General features: G+C 48.2%; 1 protein-coding gene across 11 annotated transcripts in view; it reads right to left on the reverse strand.

The window, feature by feature from the left end:
- Positions 1-23,090, reverse strand: part of FMNL2 (formin like 2) — a 152,839-nt gene that overhangs the window by 19,077 nt on the left and 110,672 nt on the right. For all 11 annotated transcript variants that reach the window (XM_037397778.1, XM_037397774.1, XM_037397777.1 and 8 more), the window contains 5 exons: positions 22,828-22,904; positions 20,364-20,457; positions 6,954-7,028; positions 2,941-3,051; positions 1,549-1,698 (listed from right to left, as the gene is read on the reverse strand). In XM_037397778.1, the coding sequence (XP_037253675.1) occupies positions 1,549-1,698; positions 2,941-3,051; positions 6,954-7,028; positions 20,364-20,457; positions 22,828-22,904 (507 nt within the window). The remainder of the gene's footprint in view (positions 1-1,548; positions 1,699-2,940; positions 3,052-6,953; positions 7,029-20,363; positions 20,458-22,827; positions 22,905-23,090) is intronic.

Consider the following 23,090-nt stretch of genomic DNA (forward strand, 5'->3'; position numbering starts at 1 on the left):
GTTTATTTTTTTTTCCTCCATTGTCTCTTGATTTATTGTTATTTTTTGCCAGCCCCATGAACCCGAGATCTGAAAGCTCTACAGTTTTTGTTGGCTTTTTCCATCACCACCAATGATGCCGACTCAGGAGAGGCTGCAGAGGTGGCACTGGTGGCTGTGTTTTGGAGATAAAACTTCTGAGATACTATTATTAGTATTTCTGTCAACACATGACAGAAAATTATGTTCATACTCCTGGGATGAGCCTAGTTTATGTAACAAGGGATCAGAAGCAAGCCCTTAAAAATTTGCTACCAGAGTAAACTGTTAAGTTTCTAGCCAGCTAAAAGGAGCAAATCTGCAAAGCAAACTATGCCCTTTCTACTGAATCACTTGTCTCTAGCAGAAAAGGCAAATAAAAAATAAAAAAATTAAAATTTGCCCCCTCAAAGGGGCAAATACTACACGGCAAGGTGTTTTAAGAACATATTCATCCTAAGGGATGGCAGTATGGGAAGCATAATGACCCTTTAATGATTATTTTTTAAAATATGGAAATATATTTTGATTTTTAAAAAGCCAAGTTATGTTCTCTGGACTAAAGTAATTGACACCAAGAAGGTACAGGACAGAAAAGCCGAGAGCAAACACTGAACTGAGCGAACCCCGAATACCTGCACAGCACTATTTTCCAGTTGCATCCCTCTCGAGCCCAGTACTGTGTTTTAAGACACAGATGGGATGGTTATCTGCTCTATTTACCGGTATTGCATTGCTAGGTAATTTGCAGTTTCTATGTAAATAAGCTTTCCCAGCTCATAAGATACCTCTGTGCAGAGGTACCGTTCGCCAAGTGACTCCACCTGGAACCACAGCTGAACTGAAGCTGACACCCCCAAGGCTGCAAACCTGCCGTGCCAGGGGCCTGGGGGTGCTCAGCTGGCCCCCAGCACGGGGCAGGGGGGAGGGGGGGCGTCCCCTCCCAGCTCACCGCAACTTTCAGGGGATGAACTGGCTGCTCGTATTGAGGTGTGCAAGCACTGCAGCGGTGGCCATGTAAGAAGTCGGGTGGGCAGGCACTGCGCAGCACCGGCCGAACCATCCCTCGATGTACACAGAAATGCACGTCAAACCCCACGTTAACGAGGCAATGCTGCTCTTTTGTAAGAAGCTGGGGGTTGTGTCAGATAGGGGAGTAAATAAAATGACAGAACAAGACGTTTTCTCATCCGGTCAATAAGCAGCTTATGAACAAATCTTTGTAGCAAGTGGAGCAACTGTTAATTAGAACACGCAGAATATGAAGATCAAAATATAGCATAAAAGCACCCAGGAAGTTTACCTGCCTGCAATCTCCCAAATTCCTTTGTATGCCAAGTATCTGCTTATTCCCCCAATACAGAAGGACAGTTGTCCTAAGGCTTTTTCTAAGTGAACCTCACCCCAAAGACTGCAGCCCTGCTGCGCCTGCACTTCCAGCTTCCGAAGCGGGCAGCAGCGAAGCCCGAGCCGGGGGGGGGGGGGGCTCTGAGCTACCCCACAGACAAGGTGACAAAGCGCGGTACTAACATGGGAAATGTTTTCTTCCAGTTCTTCAACTCTTTCCAGGGCTGCATTCTTGGTTTCAGCATCCTCCAGTAAAGCTCCCACATCAAACACGTTATCCAGGTAAGCTTGGATCTGCACCTGCAGTTTGTCGCTCTCCGTGTGTTTCAGTTTCTGTGAACCCAAGCAGAGGAGGCATCGCTCAGCACAGGGCAGCGAATGGGGTGGGAGGGTGCTGGGAGCCCAGGCCACTTCCCTCACCCAGGAAAAGCCTCGCCCTTTAATGTTAGCCGGGGTCATAAATGATAGTCATTTTCTAAGACCAAACATCCAGAGCTTCCAGCTAAAGCCAAGCAGCACCTTTACCCGCTGGTACTATGGACACTAAGCCTGCTGCCCTCTGTGCTTGCTCCTTGCCCACGGCCAGCTCTGAATGCTGGGGACGGTGCGAGCCCAGTGAGCTGGGTGGCTGCTGCACGCGGAGGCCACCAGCCCAGTGGCCAGCAGGCAGAGGTGAGGCCTGTGTTTGGGCTGAAAGCAGCCATGCGGCCTGCAGCAAATCTTCTGATTGCTCTCACTGACCCGGCGCTGGGTTTGCTGTGTTCAGAACGCAGGCTTTATCTCCAAAGACAACATCAGAGCTCTGCCTGTTCCCGACACTGCAGGGTCTGTGCCACCTGGGGACCCTGAACAGACCCGTGCTCGGTACCACCACGTACAAATGCCTCTTGCAGACAGCAAGAAACCTCTCCCTGGCTGCTGCTGAGCAAAGTCAGCAGGGACAAATCAATCCCCGCCGACACCAACCCTGTTTTCACAGGTTGGTGAAAAAAAAACCCCACAACCCTGTTTGTGTGCCCCCAAGGGCAAGGACAGGGAGAGAAAAATACAGGAGGGGAAATATTGTTTCTGAAAGACAGCGTTTCCCAGAGGACACAGAGAACACCTCGTTGTCAGGAGGATGCTCAAAGGAGGATTTTTCACGCAGGGACAGGGGGGTCCTGGCAGCACCGGAGCCGGGGCCGACGCGAGGCCAGCAGCCTGCAGCTGGAGGCCAGCAACGTGGCACGGGCGAGGACAGCTGCGGTTCATCCTTCCTTTGTCATAAGGCAAAGCCACCAATTTAGCTGCCGGTCTGTAATTGCAGTTAGCTGCAGCCGCTCTCCTTCGGCAGGGGCAGCTCCAGCCCACAGCCCCGGCAGCAGCCCAGGCGCTGCATTTTTAGCAGAGACAATGGGACAAGCCTGCTGCGCCCTCCCAAAAGAGCTTGGGTAAGGGGGTTTGAGGATGTTTAGGGCTAGGCTGGGCAGTGGCAGAGCTGGGGGACATGGTGGGGACCCACCGTGGCGGCAGACAGCCCCAGCACGGGGAGCAGACCCACGCTGCGAGGTGCTGGAGACCCAGGGCCATACTCACGTCCAAGTACTCGTCCAGACCAAGCTTCGTAAATTCGTACTGCAGGTGGACTCTGAAGTTCATGTCCTCCACCGAGTGGACAACGATGTTGATGAACTGCATGCAGGCCACCTGCAGGGAGAAGGGCTGCACGTGAGAGGCAGCGGCACGGCCCTGGCTGTCCCCGAAAGCCCCAGGAGCCGGGTCAGAGCCGGCTCTCCCGGGGCCCCAGGGGTCAGACACAGCGAGTGACCCCAATCCTGGTGCTTACTACAAGGAGAAACCGTGACCTGCTATTCTGCAGCTTTATTTTTCCAAGCCGGTGCTGGATTTGGGCTTACAGGGTGTTTGTCTGCTGCGATAAAGGGAAGCATGGGTTCCAGAAATTAAGTCATGTCTGCAGAGTCTACCTTTGCTGCGTGCCGGTGAACACAAACGCTTTCCATGCCAGCGCACACGGCCAGACATTGTACAAGCGCCGCACAAGCTCTTAAGTAAACAATGCCATTCCTGAAATGGCCTGTAAAAGTGAGATTAATTTTGCAACTGGAACCCCTAGCTTAGGAAACGGGACTTTCACAAAAGGCGCTTTGTCGTTTGCAGAAAGCGTATTTCCAAAGCTGTGGTTTGGTAACTGAACGAGGGACCAGATCATAGGCGCTGGCATCCAAACACATCCTGACACAGTGAAGGGATGGACAAGTGGGTCACAAGCGGTACGAGCAGCGGGGAAAACCTCCTGCAACGCGGCAGGAATCAGGCTACAAACCCCAAAAGGTTTGCCCTTCACTGGAGTGTAAGGCATGGCCAAATCCTGCTCCACACAAGTACCCCCAGCCCTCTTTCAGCTCACAGATGATCACGTCTGTTACCCTCCGAGCTGCTTTAAGAGATGGTTTGCCCAGTCCCTGGCTGGGCTTCTCAAGGGCATAACTCCACCCTGCTAGCAACACTGCAGCAGCACCAACACCAGCCTCTCAACATCTACTGCGACACTTCCCAGACTTCTAGACCAAACCTGAAAAGATAAAATCAAAGCAACCTGATTTTCCTTGGATGCTTTCCCTGCAGGAGACCCCACGTCCCTGGGTCGTTTTGTGGGAAGAAAGAACTGAAGGCCACTCGCCGGATCACCCATTTGCTACAGGAAATCGGCCAGTTCTCTGCGATCTGTTGTAGAGCCCAGAAGATGAACTCGTGCTGCATGGTGGCCTTGGACCTACAGGTCTGGCCAGGATGTCCCAAGCTGATCCTTCTAGCTGGAGCTCCCAGCAGCTGCTACAAAAACTTTCCCAGCCACACCAGCCCAGCTCTGGAGGAACTGGGACCGCAGGGACACCGCACCGGTCAGTCAAAACCTTTCAGCTACACCTTCCCACGTAGAACCTGAGCAGCTTTAACCACTCTGTTTCCAAAATGACTTTAACCCTAGATAATGCAGAGTTGTAAGACTGGTAACAGGGACAGCCCCAAGGAAGAGAGGAAGGAAGATGGTCTAAAGACTCATCCAGGAGCTCCTGTGATGTCTCATCTTGGTGCGTACCCATCTCTTACCCAAACAACCCGACCCACACAGCTGGAAAACTAACTGCAGGTTTCGAGTCTTTGCAGCACCCTTTGCAATTCCTGCGGTATCCATGGTTCCTCCTAGTGCCGGTACCACCCCTCGCCAGCTGAACCCTGCTGTGCTGTGCTACCACCCAGAGCCAAGATCCCGTTTCAAAAGCACTCTCGTTGTACTTGCTTTGGCTCTTGCAGCGTTAGGGCCAAATTCTCATTTCCTTTCTCAGATCCTTACATACACAACTAAGGAATTCATCCAGTCAACGAAAACTAACCTAAGAAAGTTTTTGCTTTTAAAACTAAGTCAGTCAATGCCAACAACAGGAACCTTTTCTAAAATGCTTTTGTCTTTTTGTTGCTCTTCCCTCCTTGTCGATTCATGCAAATAACTGGAGCCCCTCCAGCTTCCCAGGAAGCTCTCGCCTTCTCCATTTAGGGAGCACGGAAGCCAGGTCCTGCAGGAACAGCTCTTGGTTTACATTGAGTCACTTCAACTCCTTGAATTACTTGAGCTTTAACGTTCCACCCCAGAGCCTGGGCCCGTTTTATCCCACCCTGCGGGCAGGAGCGACGCCTGCGCTGGGCACACACTGGTGTGAGCGGCAGGGTCCGGCCACACCAGCACCACAGCGAGCCGGTGGGCAGGGGCTGCCACGCTCCCCCCACGCCTGGCAGCGTGCTCATCGGCTCATGGCAGCGTGCTCGGGCCAGGCAGCGACAAGAACGAGAGGATCTGCCAAATCGTTTGCAACGAGCTCTCTCTTCTAGCTTTAGGCTTGTCATATAGTCAAGCCCATAGTAGGTGGGGGCAGCCCAAAGATGCAGATTTTATTAGTATTTGGGCAAGTCCTGAAAAAAATGTATTTATCCTTTTTCAAGTGTTACCTTCAACCTGTGGCCTGAGGGGGGCAGGGAATTTTCCTACAGGCCATCCAGATGGATGCTGAACAGTCACAGCTCATCAGGCTCATACGCACACACACTCACATGCATATTCCCTATTACATCTTTACAACATACTATTTAATATCTTAAATAAAGATGAGGGATGATGCTTTTTTACAGCAGCGGGCAAATCCCCCAGCTTGCAGTGAGGCGCTGGCCACAGGCTGCTGCCACCACCTTGCTTCCAAGCTGCACGGTGCTACCCTCCCACTCCCAAATACGACTACCCTTCCCTGTAAGCACGGGAAAAATGGCCAGGAGTCAGGTATTGAGGACTGACAAATCCTTCTGTTAAATGACAGACTAAATTGTATGTACATCTGAGAATACCTGATGTACACTGTGACTCCCAACACGTCCTTACTGGGACTGCAGTAACAGGGCACAAAACCAACCGTAACATGTCACAGAGTTACTGACAGCAGCTTGCTAACTTGAGTAAAATTGCAGGGATCACTGTAATATTTTTTTTTTCTTTTTACAAACAAGAAAGAGGCCATCCGGTCTTGCTCACACCACCTCCTTTTTATTCTGCTGTCCCCTCAAGGGTGCAAGCCTGCCTCAGCCATCAGGGCTGCAAGCCACTGACACTGGAGGGTTCAAAGCCTGTAGGGAACACCACACCGGGTGCTTTAACACCTAATTCCTGGCAGAAAGAGGTCTTTAACATGAAGGTCAGCACTAAAACAATATAAAGTGTCACAGACGCTTAGCAGACAGCCAGCGTGACCAGATGGGAAGCCCTCCAGCTCTGCTCCCACCCCAAAACAGGATCACATCAGATCCGAGGCCCTCAGCACGAGCAGCGCAAGGAGACTGCACTGACCATGCCAGCATTTGTTTTCTCATTAAAAAACAGAACTTACATTTCACACACTTCTGACACGAGCGCTCGCTTGCCATAGAAAAATCGGATACAGCAGTGTTTTTGATATCAGACACCTAACCAGCGAGCTCATCCTTACTGACACGGCTTCTGCCTTTCACGTGATGCCAACATGCAAGCTGGCACTGGTGTCTGCGGGTGCCAGCCAGAGCTTCCTCACTCGTCGTTCCCTCTTGTGCTCCAGGGGAAGTGGATTTGGTGAATAATCATGCATATGCACATTGAGGAACCAAAAGTGGTGCAAACTACTGCTATATTTATCAGCAGATTAAGGCCAGACAGCAGCTGCAGTGAGTGTCTCCCACACTTCCCTGTCTGTGACCCCAAGGATGCTGGCACGCGGACAGAATACGCATCTTGATATTGCAGAAGCTGCTGCTTTGCCACAGCGAAACAGCACGCGTGACCAAAAGGCCATTTTCCTCTTACCTTCGCTAAGGTACAAGGCACTTCTTGAAGATAAATGAATTGAACGGAAGCTAAAAATGAAATGCACATTATGTAGCTTGGAATATTAAAAAACGGTACTGCGGTAATTCCAGGCCGAGGATTGGAAGGCAGATACAACCCTGCCTGCGGCAGCAGGACCAGGCACACTAAACGCTGAAACTGAAGTTTGCTGATGATAAATTGCACTCACCATAAAGTCTATATTGTTGTCTTCATTTCGGAAGTGCTCCATCAGCTTCTCAAAGCGCTGCTTCTCTCCACACACCTACAAAAGAATCACCACGTGCGTGTTAAACTACAGCTTGTGAAGGCGAGCATGAAAAACATTTAAATAGCAGCTTATCTGCTTGCTCAAAACCTCTCCGTCCAGGGCTCCTCTCTAGTTAAAAATATTCTCCTTCATGAGAGATCCAGCTGAATAATCGTATGTGAACACCTGCACTGCAAGTCTAAGGGGTCAAGTACAATTGTAACATAGTTCTTTGGATCTCTTTTCCCCTTAAAAATTTAATCATACCCACTGATGGCAGAGACATAAGCAACAGAGTTGTACCAGGCTACGCCACAGGAAGGCTCAGCCTCTCTCACAGTTCCGAGCTGGCTTTTCACTGTAATATAATGTAATTAGGAAGAAGACCAAATTACAGGGAGGAAAAAAAAGATAATTATCACCGGCTGAACGAGAAATGAAATACATCAGCGTAACTATCAGCTGGTCAGAATTACAGAGCCATAATACAGGGGTGTTGGCAGGAAACACAGGCAACTTCAGGGAGAAGTAAAATCTAAGACAAAGCAGGTCTTGGGATATTGTTTAAATCTTGTAACTTCCCAGTAGCTTCTCTGGCTCACTCCTACTTTTCTCAGCACACAAACGATCCAGAGTAATCCACACCAAATCACAAAATACTATGTAAGTTGGAAAGCCAAAGGGAGCAGAGGTGAGCACCCATTTCCCCATCCTCCCCTAGCTGAGCAACTGCAACTCCTCCCTCTGTGGTGCATCGTCCGGGGTTATTTTGTTCTGCCCTCCATGCACGGATTACACCCAACAACACCCACGCTGCAGGGGCAGGGGCAGGAGCTGCCTCGCACACAGCCGCCCCAGTAAGCCCTACGATCCCAGTACAGGCGGGAGGCGATGGGTGCAAGACAAAGTGTCCCACAGGTTCCCAGATTCACTGAGAGCTTTCTCCTACCCTGCACCAGGAGTTCTCGCTTGCTGGACTTTGGTGTCAAACTGAGCAGTGGATTCAGGAAGAGCACAGGCGTGCTCTGCTGAACAAAGCGGTAAATGCCTGCGTAGGCACATCCGCGCACCCGCAGTGTTAAATGCTGCTCCCTGCTTCGCCCCCCGCAGACGCTGGCTGTTTGCAGAGAAGCAGCTCTGAAAGACGCTGGTTTGCTCTTAAAGGTCCTGAAAAAGAGAGGCCGGTCATCTGGAGGACTGAAACTTCCCTTCTGCTGAGGAACAAAACCCTCGGTGAGGCCAAAAGGCTCCCTCCTTCCTTACCCAGACTTCACGCAGTGCCCCAGGAGCACTGGGTGCTATCGATGAGGAGCAAGGGACACGGCAGCAGGACCGTCTGTTAGGGTCCGCCAGGCTCTGAGCAGCACATCCCCCAGGACATCAGCTGCTCTTTCCCTTAGCAGCCAGCTCATGGCACAGTAGTTATGTAAAATTAGCCAGCGAGCGGTAATTAAGGATTGGTGGGAGCACTGGATACTGCTTCTTTATAAACTAACCTCTCTGGGGCAGGGACCTATTCTTTCTAGGTATTTCTACGCTTGTGTCACCCACAAGGAGAGCAAATCCCCAAGTGGGGTTTCTAAATACTCCCCAAAAGCAAGTTCTTCACAAAGTATGCATTACTATTGCCGTCTCAGCTTCCTCTTTCTAACTGTATCTCAGAGTACGTACTTACACAAAGATTAAGGCACCGAGTAGACCTCACTGAAGTCACACAGACTTCAGTGGGCCCTAAACTGAGCTGATCCTGAGATCTGCAGAACACCATGAGCAGTGGCCCGCTGGGTGACCTCTCGCCACGCTTTCTGCTGCTGGTTATGACAGAATAAAACATACTTGTGGTGTATGTGATACATCTTCTGTCACTCCTGAGCAAAACTGCCACAACTGGGTTATTATTCAGATATTTGTGGTCAGCACCTGACGTCAATGGGAATTCTGCCCCTGGATCTCTGAGAGGACGGGATGCCGGTTACAATGAACTATTTGATATTGTTATCATCAATATTCATGGCCACAATCTCACAAGTTGTAAGTAATGGGCTCCATGCAGGCTCAGCCACCCTTACCCGCACAGCCTCTGGCAGGCAAGGCACTGAAGTCGCACACAAACACGTGATGAAGTTGTATTTAAGTGTTTCCAGCGGAACCTTAAAAGACTCACAAGGTGGAATGAACACACTTAAACAACAATGTATGCAGCCTCATGAAAAAAACAGATTACGCTGGCTGGTCAAGCAAATTATCCTGACCTTAAACCCAAAGGACTCGGCGCGCTCTGCAGCCTATGCTCTGAAATTGGTTTTGAAGCATTAAATGCCTTTACACAGGCTGTCCCCTGGGTCCATAAAACACATGTTAAGGTCTAAGCTGGAGTAAACCAGAGCCCAGACAGACCCACTCTTGGAAGGAGCAAAGCCCAGAGACCACACAGATGTTCCTGATGGTTAGAGCAGCTCCAAGGACAACGGGGGGCAGGGGAGCGAGCCTCCACAGCCTGCGTCACTGGGGCACAGCCTCAGGCTCTGCAAAGCCACCAAATGGCCCAACAAACCCCAAATGGCCAGCAGCACCCTCAGGAAAACAGGGAGATCGTCGGGAACATTCTGGCATGACTCTCCTGGTTTCACAAGAGTGCATTTAAAAGCGAGAGCGCAGTCTGGCGGGGACCAGAGCATCTCCGCACCAGAGCACAGCACCACACGTGCCAGCATCCCATCCCGCTCCCCCGCTTTCCACCTGCAGGACCAGGAATCGTTTTGTCATGAAGAAGCTCAAGTTCGTTGAACATGCTGCAATGTGACCTATTCCAGGCACTCACCACGAATGTCCTACCAGGCACCTTCTTACCGAGAGCCCCCCAAAAGCCCTCCCTGCAGGGTGGAGCCTGCAGGCACGCAGCTCTACTATGGCATACACCACTCCTGGGATGCACAGGCTTCCATGCAGGAGCAATGTGTCCTTCGGGAGGAAACGAGACAGAACGCCAAGGAAAGGCCAGCCTCCATCAGGAAGAGCCAAAGAGAAAACCAGAATCTGGCTGAGTTTCAGGAACCTACTGGCACTGTAAGGATCAAAGGCAGCAGCTGCCCACCAATATAATTTGATTTTGGAGGCATACTCTGGGCGTGATCCAAGCAAAACCAAGGAACCCTCTCCTCCACTTGCACCACAGGCTGCTTAGGTGCACCCGTCCCTACGTCATTATCCCAAGTCATTTTTTCCCTACCATAGTAAACGGGCTGGTATTTCACTTCAACCAACTGCAAATCCTGTCAGCGCGCTCCATACCCTCCCCTCCCCACAAAACAGTTGAGAGTCAATGTGAAAAAGAAAAAAAGCAGGTTCATCTCAACTTTGAGCTCTAAACAACTGCATCCCTCTTGTACCCACATCAGAAAAAATGGAGCAGATTTTAAAAAAAAAGTCATGAACAATAAACTTGTATTGTGGAAACAAACATGGCAATGGTGCATACGATCAACTCAACGATAAAAGTCAGAAGGACTGATTTCTGGGAAATCTAATGTAAACCATTCCACATGTATGAGAAAAGCTGACATAAACAACCACAAGCCATTTATGGCTGGCTAATTAAATTAGGGAGCAACCCCAAGTGCTGTACCCCAGCAGAGAGCTGCTGATGCCGGGACGCGGGCAGCCCTGGCTGGGACACAGCAGCTGATAGCAAGAGGAAAAGCAACAACAACCTGCGGCTTTCGGTGGCTGCTCGCAGATATTTCACACTATCATCAGATGAGTCAGCGCTGGGAACATGTGCGCTTCAAGAGACAGCGAGCTGCCTTTCATGAAATGATATAATTTATCCTGGAAGATTAAAGAGAGTAAAACTGTAGATGAAGCCTACAGCCTGAAAATTGGCCAAAATCCAAGACGAATGCTGAAATCAAATCCCACCACATAAAACCATATGTTGCCATTTATATTTGAATAAATTTCCAAGGTCTGTCATTTGGAAGGGTGGCTGGGACTAAGAAAGGCTGATCTTTCTTTTATTAGCATTATTCTGTGTAAGAAGCAAGATTAAAACGGGTTACCACAGCTATAAAAACCTCTGTCTCTACTTAGGCTGTGAAAAAAAACTTTTTAGGTTGCATTAAGCCCACGTCATTCTGGAAGAACAATGTGGCTTTATGGAAAACCACCCACGAAGAGTCCTGTCTCTGGAAAGGCTTTGGGTGCTAACGAAGTAAACCCATCACAGATCTGTTACAAAGGTACAATACAATCCGATAAGGAAGCAAAAGGATTCATTATGAAAAACATAGCGACGATTATATCCATGTCCACCTGTCAATGCCCTCAAGTCATACAGTTCACATCCAGACCACCCAAGAGCCAAAGTTCAACTACGACAGTGCTCACGTTGCTCCTGCTCACGTGGCCGCATCACTATAAGATGTGGCAGAAAGGCAACCCGGGCAGACTGCAAAGGACAACGAGGATATTTTGGAAAAACTGAAGGTGTTTTCATGTGCAGTGCCAGGCCAAAACTGAAAATCGAAGGTGACCAAAGCACATCCATCACCCTCCTGCCACAGACGACACGAAGCACCACCTCATTCTGCCAGAGAATGGAGCTCGTAACTAAACCCACCACAAGCAAATACAGCGTCTTGCATACAGGGACGGCAGTGAGCACAGGCAGTAGCTCAGGCTTTGGAGCTGCAGCTTGTGGGCCAACGGTACAGAAGCACGCTATGAGACACAGCTGCCGGACTGCTACCTCCTCCACAGCTGGAGGATGGATGCTCTTAAGTGTGAGACGCAGTGCCCCATCCAGCCACAGCGACTGCCACTGCCCTGACACGAGTGTGGGTCTCAGCAGAGCAGGGGACAGAGGAGGACAGCTCTGAGACAGCAATGTACACGTTCGTAGAAAAGCTCCCGGAGTTACACAGCGTCCCTGTGCCGGGGAGCAGGTAATGCCTGGTGGTCCCAAACTCCACATAGAAAATGAAATCATTTTGGTTGCATCTGCACTTGGGATGGATATGGTCTGTCATGGCAAAGGCAGCTAACAGCGACCTCGAGGCAGGACAAACAATCCTCTGGAGGACCCAATTTAAAATACTTAAGCCTTAGGAAAGGCTTTGCAATACAGGACATTTTCTGTAAGTGTGAACATTAAAATGACCATCTAACCATGTGTTGCCCAAAGGCTGTTTTAAGCTGCTCCCTCCGCCTTCCGTAACTTCTTGAGTTCCATTAGAGGGAGAAGCGGCAGCACCATCTCACAGCAAAGACGCACCGTGTCGACGAACGCAGCCCATGCTGGATGTGGCGTTATAAACACCCTGATGTATATGCAACCCAAAAATTCATGGGACCCTTTGTGACCCTTTTCTCCTGTCTGTGCTCCTTTGTCCGGCGGCACAATGCCGGCTTTCTCTCCCCCACAACAGCCCACTGTGATCAGCAGATCCCACCACCAGCAAGCAGCACTCCACAGGGACACTTTGTTTGGACTGATCATGCTGACATTTTTGCAGTTTGCTGAAGAACAAAAAAATCACTTTTCCCCTAAGTTCCTGGTTAAGTAAACAGTTATTTAATACTTACTAGGTTAAAATACCTTTTACTTCTCTACCAGCGGGGTTAAGGCACTCTCAAAATACTGCTGCAGTGTGAAAGACAACAAACGCATTTACATTTTCCAGCACTTGCAAACAGTTTCTTCTAGTACTGAGTTATTATAATGGCCTGTAAGAATAATTCAGAACTGCTGTTTTCAGTGCCACCATTCATCATTCAAACAGAGCAATCTGACTCTGAATTAAGCATTGTGAAAATCAAGGGCTGAACAATATTGTCTCCCTTTGCCGGAGTGAAAACCGATGGAGGTGAACAATGAGGTTCATTGCCGTGCCCCCGCCCTTTCAGCTCGCTGCCCAGTGATTCCGATGGAGCCGGCATCTGTAAGCTCAGCACTAACAGCCCCAGCCAGGCGCTGCACGAGGGGATTGCAATTCTTCTCACCTGTCAGATATTTCGGAGCTGCAAACACATAAGTCAATTAAACTGATGATAAAGGGCGCGTCGGCGGGTCAGACCTCGCGCCTCTCTCGCCCCCTGTTCTCCAGCACGTTAGGGCAGCTCTCCTCTCCCCAGCACGCAGAGAAGTTCAGACCCTGGAACAACCACCAGACACTGAGCTTCCCAAAAGTCTTCTGGATTATCTGAATTCCGATTTGTTTTCTTGGCATTTCTTCTTCTCTTGGAGCAAAATGAGGTAGTTTCTTAAAAGGTACAGTTCATCTTAGGAAAAGCACCTCAATTTTGGTTTTACTTTTAAATAGTACAATTATTTCCCATACAGAGAAGCACACAAGCATACACTCACCTTACCAGATTCAGTTATTTTGGTATATGCTTGTATAATAAGCAATTTAACTGCTCTGCTGGGTGACAGCCAAAGTCAGGAAGTGTTCCCTGTGGAGAGCCAGGATTATTCCTGGCTGGCTTTCTGTCTCACTACAGATCCTAGTCAATTCTTTTGCCTCTTCAGTTTGGATCTGTTTTAAAACTACTATTGTGCTTATTTAAAAAAAAAAAAAAAAAAAAAGAGGGGTAGAGTCCCTCTGGTCTTTTCCCAGAAAGATTTAATTGTTTTTAAAGTAAATTCTCCCATGTTTAAAATGGAGATTAACAAAAAGCTGCAGAAGGATTTAAGATTAAGCTCCTTAAAATTTTAATTCAGAGTCCTGTGAAGTATATTCAAGAACTGTCATTTTCAGATCTTCGCTAAAGCTGAGGAAATTAATATGTTAAAAAAAAAACAACCCAATTTCTTTATAACTGTTTTCACTATGCAATCATATTAGCACTGTTGGGTTGTGAATTTTTTTTAACAAATCTGTAAATTTACTGGAGCTATTCGTTTATTGGCTGCTACGCCTTCAGTAAATTAAAAACATGTACACTATGTAAATAAAACAGCTAACTAGAAATACCACAAAAATGTTCACTTTTGAAGCAAGGACACAAGCGAGTTGGAAAACAGCTTTCTGCCCTCAGCCCCAACAAGCTTTCATTCTGTTGAACCAGAACTTTTGTGTTATTTCTGTTTCTGGTTGTTCTCACCCAATGTCATAACCTTGCTCGCAGTTCACCTGTCCACATTATTTCTCTGCCTCAGCTCTAAAGAATCCTCGTGAAGGTTTGGTAATGCTGTGATAGCTGCAACTGACTATGCAGTCTTTCAGCTGGGGAAGAAGTTCATTCGGGTGGTGGTCTCGCTGCCTGCTTTCCAGGGATGCCCCACAATGCTGGCCAAGCTCTGGGTGCAATTAGGCTAATGCAGGTATTTCTGGAGATATATGGTGCCCTAAAACCTTTGCCTCCAGGCTCTGCCAGTGATGTTTGCTGCAACTGAAGAGAAACAGGCTGAGAGACTCTGGTTCTGACTGTAAGCAACAGCTCCTTAAAACTAACCCAAAAGTCAAAGGGCTATATATATATGTATACATATATATACATATGTATGCAAATACAGACATATAATATGCAAAGCATTATGTAATTTTTACTAGGAACACACAACCACAAGAAACATTACCATGAAGCAGACCTAACCCACAGCACAGCTCAGAGCTGGACCCTGAGGCGTCCAAGCCACGGTCTCCATCAGGGCAGCCCCTGATAACATCATTATCAGGCTCCCATCCATGCTCACTTCAGGCTCCCTGGGAAGGGGCTCCAGGAGCAAGCTGCCCCCAGTTAAATGCTACACCAGTCTCCAGTTGAACATAACGCAAGTCAGCTGGGAAAGCAGAAACTCCTTTACGAACTGCGCTTTCAAGAGGAACGCAAAGCAATGCAGGGTTTCGGTACTCAGATCAGAAAAGAGACGGGGAAATGCACCCCGAGTTATAAACTGCTCTTGTACCCACGGGATTGCTTTCCCAAGGTGTGAGCCGCAGCCCAACACGTGTGACTGCACAGGTGGCAACCACGCCGCTGTGGTCCAGCCTGCGGGGATTCCTCACCCGCCTGGCAGAGGGGGATGGTCAGTGATCAGCCATTTGTGATCCTACCGATGAAGTGACATCAGGTCACACGCATCTGCGCAGAGCTCACTGCACTGAAATTGCCCCCTTCAATATTTTGCTACATCTAAAATTTATTTTCCCCCAGTCGAAAATGTCAGCCACGTGCAAAGCCACATTTCCCCACACTCTGTTTCATGCCTCCTGGACCAAGACCTGGCAGAGTTTGAGTGAAAGTACAGCTGCCCTCTCAGATGGAAGGTGCTTGGGTTTTCAGCCTGCTGAAGACACCTTTATCTCACCACAGAACTCCTGACATGAGAACAGAGGGCTTGGTTATCCTCATATTCTTTTCCTCAGCTCTGTAAAACCTTCTGCATCCTCTAACTAGTACCAACTGAAGCAAAAAATTTCCTACACAATTCGCTCTTGGCATACAAGTGTATTAGAAGTATCCAGTCGATGGCAGTGATGATTAAAAGATCTTCTCAATCTGTAGAAACTCATCAACATGAAAACATCCTTCCTTGGCAAGGCAGCAACAAACACAAGCATTTTGATTGTGGCAAGATGTCAGTGAAACACCAGAGAGCAATGGCAGCTTTGGAATGATGCTTGCTTAGGGTCCTGAGTTACCACCACGTGGCTATGTGTGGTTTAAGCAGCACCATCTCCACACCATGTCTGCATGAAGCGAGCAGAAGTGCGTGAGAAGCTGCATGCTTGCACCTTGCTGGCTCTCACCATTTCTGATGGCCATGTGCAGACTCACCAGGACACCGATGTACCCAAGCTCCAGTGCAACACACCTTTGCAAATTCAAAACAGCATTTCCCAGGGGACAGTGAGGGGAGTAAATACTTACATATTTATTTAATTATTGGTGGGTTTTTAAATAAATTATTAATTAATATTTACTTACATAAGAGTAAACCCAAGTTTTATTATTGGCAGTAAAAGGCAGCAGCCTAATTATCTTCATAACCCCGCATGCAATCACACTATTAAAATGAATTAACTACTCTGAATAAGCATTAGGAAAATGTATCTTTTTCTTCCAACAGTGCACTCGGCCTCCTTCAATTTAAATGCAGCAAGCTCTCAGCAGCTGGTCGGTGACCCTTGGAGCTCCCCTAAAGCTGTCCTGCAGCTAACTCTGCTCTCCTTTTCCTCCCCTGGCATCCTGCTGGAGTGCATTTGCTCATCCTGCAAGACAAACCTCAGTCAACTCCGATAAAACCGTGTGGCCAGTTCTCACAAATCCATGGAAACAAGCACAAAGGGCCGGGAACACCGCTAAGGGAGCCCACTGGCAAGTGGGTAATGGCAGGGTCGCGGCCGTGCCGAAGAGCTCACCCAGCCAAGGCTGCAATATCCCATTAAGCAGCGTTTGCCTTCAGCGTGAGGTGCTGGGAGTAAGAGGGGGCTGCAAACAGAACCGGCAACAGGCCAGAAAGCATCAAAAAGATAACAGAATAGTCAATTGCCCCAGCTATTCCCACGCGTTACCTGTGGCACAGTAACTCCAAACCGTTTCCCATAAATATCCAGCAGAACTCAGTCAAGCATCACTCAGAGAAAGGGAGTTTTCCAGCTGCAGAGCGCAGGTGGCCGGAGCACACCTGGAGCCGCTTGGACAAAGGCAAAGCCCTGCTCCTGCCTCCAGCACCTCTGCACGCTCCTGCTGCAGGACATCACGGAAGCTGTTGGAGGCCTGATGACACCGACAGTGCCCGTCCTGCAACTACAAACCCAGCCGAGCCGCTGGGGCTTGTCTTGACATAGGGGCTAAGCAGCACCTGGGCTTCAAAAGTGATGAGAGCTGTGAAACTAACATCTTCGAAAAGAGAACCATGGGACGGTGTACAAACCCGCCTTGCTCAGGAACAAGCAGGGACAGGGCCTTTGCAGTTTAATTTGAACTTTCTTTCCCGTTTAACCCACATCGAGACCCCATGAAAATGGATGAGCTGAATTTAGGCTGGAAACTGAGGACGATTCAGCGATGCCTGCGCCTGCCTGGGAGGAATGAGCAAGCCCAAGGTGCGTGCACGTGTGGGGCGTTTCTCCATCAGAGAGCTGGAAGCAGCCCTTCTGTCTGTGCTGAGCAGCCCCCGAGGCACCGAGCAGGCTGCAGAGAGCAGACTCGTGCACCACGACAGACTGACCAAAACCATCCCCTGCCTGTACTCAATGTGCAAACTCCTCCAGCGTTACAGGGAACACACAGGAGAAATGCAAAGACAGATGAGAAACTAGTGCTGATGTCTCCTTTAAAATTCCTGATTCATTCCCTACAATACCAACGAGGATTTCATTGTAACCGCTTCCTGCCTTCTGGCAAAATTGAAAAAAAAAACAGTAACAAATGTATTCAACTGCTCTGCCACTTGCTGGCCTGACACAGGGGCTCGTCTTTCCTACCACCAGTGCGACTGCATGGAGTGTGGTTTCCTCAGCTCTAATGAACTTTGCATGAAACACTTGCCTTTCCTCCCCTCCATCCCCACCTATTCCTTCCCTCTCCTGACCTCCATTCCCCATCCACAACGATAGTTCCAGGGTTGTTTTTTTCCCTGTTGAGTTCAGCTTCATTCAACCCCATTTCAGGCTCCTCGTTGCACCTCTCAGCAGCTCCAGAATCGCCCTGTGTTTCTTTTTGCAGAAGTGACCTTAACCCTGCCCTAAGGCACCGAGCCCAGCGCCCCACACAGAGTGGCCACCCCGGCACAGGATCAGTGACTGCAGGTGAAGGAACGCCACTAGAACAATTTTCAAGAGGCAGCTCAACAAAACAAACCATCCTCGCTTTGAACATCCTGCACCCAGCCAGAAAAAAGATTAGTCTGTAAAATAATTTTCAAATGAAAAGCCATTTTCCAAAAGAATTCTTGACGAGATTCAGATCAGCTGCGGTTTTCCAGCTCAGTCAGACCCTGAGAACCAAACTCGGTTCCCATTTACATCAGGGCAAAGCTCAAAGCCTAATGAAATATTTGATGTTCACCCCGATGTAAATGAGAGCAGAATTTGGTCCGAAATATCCTGTTTTCCCTACTGAGTTTATTACAGGGTGAGTGTTAGGCAGGAGTTCAGGTTTCTTTTGAAGTTCTTTTATGGCAAGGAGCTAGAGTGGCAGAGATCTAGTCCGACGAGTCGAATCTGTCTTAAATATGCACACAGGGTCTGATGAAAGAACCACAGAGAAGCTGTGGCAGCCCTGCAATGCGTAGCTACAGAAGCCACACAAGTATTATTGAGCTTACAGCAATTTAAATTGGAAGTATACTGCTAGAAATCTAACCCTGGGTACTTTACATGTCAGCAACTCAGAGATTTTTAATATACCAGTTGAATGAGTTATGAACACAAAAATTTGAAACCATTACTGAAACCTTGCCCAGGAGGAAACTGGAAAACAACAGCACAGAGCAAGAAATAAGCAACATAGTTGGATAAAGAAAAGAACAGCAAAATGCAGAACTGAGAAAGGTAAAATCCCCTCTCCTCAGCCGCTCGCTTCACCTGCATCTGACAGCTCCGCTATTGCAAATGATGAAACACAAGCAGGAATGGCATAAATCCATGCTGGCAGTCTAACTGAGCGCTTTACAGGGGAATTTTTGAATGCCGGCAGGAGAAAAGACAGGTGCTAGAGCACCTGGAAGAAAACGAAGGAGCAAAGCCTCGGCTAAAGATGTCAGGAAGGCAGAAAGCAAACCGGAGGACACCCATCCCACCCTGTGACATGCACAGTGCCGCACGGGCTGGCCCACCAGCGGTGTTTCGGCTGTAGCCATTTGCCCAGCTTACCAGTAACCCCAGTAACCCCTCACACCAGCCTCCTTAACGAGTCCCATTCCTTCTACAATGGAGTAGTAATAAGCCAGAAGAAATTAAGCCTGGAATAATAACATTGTACTTTGCATGTTTACAGTGCTCTTCCTATTTAAAGCGCTTCTAGTACCCAATTGTTCTCCACAACAACCTCATCTGCATTTGCTCCTGTGACTCCTTCACTCCACAAAGGTGCAAAGAAAGACACGGGCCGGCAGCTTGCCCAGATGGATAAAGGGAAGAACCAAACTACAATTTCCAGTTCTGTGCCTGCATTAAAGGACCGCAGACCTTCCCCCGGTGGGAGCAGAACGCTTATCTCCGTACTCTGCTGGGGTCAGGCAGCAGCAGGGCTTGCTCCACGGTCACCCAGCCCTTCCAGCTCCAGCGGCCGGCCAGCAGCCGTCCCGTGTCCCATGCCCATCGCCTGTGTCCTCAGACACAACACAGCTCACATTATAGCACAGGTCTGGTCCCTCAAAGCTGAGGCTTCTACAACAGGCCCACACTGGAGATTCCTTCAGACCTTTTGCTCTGGCTCTGTACCACGGTGAGCACCTCAGAAATACAGTTATTTGTCTACGACATGCAAATATTACAGTGGATGTAAATCAGAGATTAGCATCTCCCCCCCAGAAATAACTCCCCAAACACAAAAAGTAAAAAAATCAACAACTTGGCTTGTTGATCACCTGCATTAACCTACTTATAGCAACAGCAGCATTAAGGATAATCACGCTACGTGTTTACACATGGTCCAGTTGGGACTCACCACGTCTAACGTTTTTTGAGCTGGAAAGTCTAGATTCCTTTTTTCTTTGATAATAAATCCACACAAACATCCATCTGCAAAATAAACTACAACAGCAGCTTTCTAGGACTCAGTTCCCCCACTACTGCTTCCAAAGCTTGATACAACATTCTCAAATCCCACTAACCCCTGCATGCAAACGTATGATACACTTGGACACGTACACCCACCGACAACACTGCTCTGCCCCATGTGAGCCAACTTGGATACCTCTATTAATTTCAGCAGTGTTCCATCACAGAGACTTGATTTTGTAACTTCACAAATAAAATTCCTACCGATAGTAAAACCACGAGTTTTGCATTTCAAAGGTTTGCATAAATGGTTCTGAAAATGGAAGATCTAATAAACCATTCCTGGTTGTTTCAGAGACGGAAGAACCGGAGTGAAGCTCTCAAGATCTCCATTAGTTTTCCACTTCAGTGGCTCACCTCGCCTGACCAAAAGGTAAAGGGAGCAATTCACAGTCTGGATTAAGCTTGTTGGGATTATGGCTCTTTCACACAAACACGAACAAAATGATGGCATCAACACCACCATCTACTTCTTTGCAGCTCAAGCTGACTTATGGAAAGCCTGCAGATTATGAAAAACCCTCACTCTAGGGAATTTAGCTGAATGAGAAAGCTCCAGCCAATAGTGACAGAACTATCAAAATGCACGCCAAATTCTAATGAAGCAGTAAAAACATACCTCCTTGAAGTTATCGAATGCAGATAAAATGATTTCATGTCCTCCTCTAACAAGGCAAACAGCTGCTAAAAGTTCTAAGACAAGGGCCTTTGTCCTGTGAAGAAAAGAAATGGTGACAGTCAATTACCACCACGTGCTGAACCACCTTCTCCCTACCTGCTGGCAAAACGGATGCACAGACGCTGGGAGCCACAGGTTGCATCCCGTGTATTTTTCATCCTTTGAAACTAGTAAACCTGCAAGGTGCATAATGCTGAGCATCACCTGATCCAGGGCATTTTGGCTCTCCCAGGATCATGCAGTAACTTCCCCCATTTTAACGCTTCTCAAACCATGCAAAAATTTAAATCACAAATTACGCTGGGGCAAATTCAAACAAACCAAAGGCAGTGGCATAACACTGGTAAGGGCAGCGTGGGTCAGCCTCCAGCAGCCTGCGCTCCCGCAGCGCTCGCCCACACAGACCCCGAGAGGAGGCAGCTCCACGCCAGCCAGGGTCACCGCAGAGCAGCCCGGCTGTTCACGAACACACTTATAATTCAAATCTGTATTTTTCCAGATACAAATCTGAATTATTTTCTATGATAATCTGTATTATTCATAGCCACACACAAAAAAACCCCACCAACCAACACCCAACCCCAGAAAAAAAAAAGATGTGATTCACTGCAGTAAATATAGGATGCCTTAGCACGTCTTCCCCCTCTTGAATCAGAAATCTGGGCAACTGATTGACAGCAGTGCTAACACAGGCATATTAATGAGAGAACACAGCAGATAACTGAAAGAAAAGCATGCAGCAGACTCAGTGTAACCCTAATATAAATAATCCCCATCACTTTCTTACAGGGTTCACGTAAGGCAAGAGCACCAACAGGACTTTATAGCCAGATGAGCTCTGAGCAGATAGTAAAATCATGCAGACACATATGAAATTAGTCTCATGCTAAAGCACTGACTCAAACCAGATGTTACAGAAAACGAAATACCTTTTGGCTTTCAAAGTGTCAAGGTTATCTTTGGAAACCAGATAAAATGTTCACTTTCCTAGGAAATTTTAAATGTATCATTTTCAATTCTTACTCAGCATTTTTTTTCCTGCCATAAGAAGGAAATCCAAGCTCTTTCAGACAGGATCAAGGAGCTCTTACTACGGATCTTCAGTAATATCCCCTCCACGGGCAGGCTATGAGCCACGGAGAGCCACCTCTGCGAGCGGAAAGCCCAGGGGAATGCCCGGGTCTCCAGAGCTGCCTGGAGCGCCCACACGCCTGGGGTGGGGATGGGGGAGAGGACAGATACGGCTGCATCTGTGGCATCCATCTGGGCACAGCCAGAAGTCAGGAGCCCCTACAGCCATCCTCCACCCTCACTCCGCAGTGTACACAGCCCGGGGATGGGATCAGCTCTGCAGCATCTCTCAGAGCTGCTGCTTCCCTTTTTGCACACCTCGGCCGACCCTAAGCACTCAGCTCTCTGGTTTCTTCAAAAGTTACAATGGGGCTAAACCAAAGAGAAATTAGGTTTTGAACAGCACTAAAGTTACGTTTTGTCTTCAGATTATTTTAGCCATATTTCAAAGCATTATTTTTTTATAAGCAGAAACCTAAATAACCCCCTTCTTTCAAAAATGAAAACTCAGGCTCTCTCTTGATCACCTGATTTTCAGGCACAGGACACCAAAAATTATTAAAATCAATAAACTTCCCATATCCTTCCCGTTTATCCTGTACCTAGGCTTGCTGACTTAGGGCTAAATAAAAGAAAGGAAGGCAGCACCTACTTCCATCAGGACACGATTTCAAGCAGTGCACTGTAAGGCAAGCGCACAGCCTAAGCAACAGCTATGTATATGGATACACAGATATATGCTGTTTAGTTTTGCCTCATCCCCTAGTTTTACCTTTCCTTGCAAACATCAGTGTGCCAGATTCGGTTTCATTAGACATGCAAGAGGCTCACAGCTCCAGGCTTGCTGGAGGTGGCTGCCAGGGTCACCAGTGTGCGCAGGACGAGGAGGGGACACAGCCTCACAGCCACCAGTTCCACTGCGCCACTGCCACATCACTGCCGTGGCTGAACAGCAACCCGACCCAGAACCACAATGAAACCCTCTCTCAAAGATATTCAAACATAAGGACCCTTCAGACAAAATTTCGTAAAGCAGGTTTTCTTACTCTTCAGGAAAACCCCACGCTGAGCCGCCCATGATCAGCAGACTCAGTGCAGCAGAGCCGGCGTGCTTAGGCAGCAAACCTGCAGCGGAGGAGGCAGCAGCTTCTGAACCCAGCAGACCCAGATGGCGATCGCTCATCCATTTGCACCATTATCTGGATTTAATCTGATGCAGAACCAAGTCTGGTTTTTTGCTACAGGTTCGTGCATAAACGTACCCCTGAAAATCCCTTTCCAAGTACTCCTTACTTACCTACTTCTTAAAACTCTAAAAGCAAGTGCAGCCTACCTGGGATTCTTGTTGTTCAAACTTAGTGCAATTTCATTAACGGCATGTGGATGCGACATGACCATATTGAATCCATACTGAAAAGAGAAGGGGAAAATATTGTGTCAGCTTGGAGACTGAAATTATTATTTTTAAAATCCAACAAATTACATATCTCTGACCAGAACTGGCGGCAGTCTTTCACGATCCTGTAAGCCAAACAAAACCTTGTCGAGTTTACCAAGTCAGTCAGAACATTTCCATCTCCCACCGTGCCTAACAAC

The sequence above is a fragment of the Falco rusticolus genome, chromosome 8 (assembly GCF_015220075.1).
Source record: "Falco rusticolus isolate bFalRus1 chromosome 8, bFalRus1.pri, whole genome shotgun sequence".
NCBI lineage: Eukaryota > Metazoa > Chordata > Aves > Falconiformes > Falconidae > Falco > Falco rusticolus.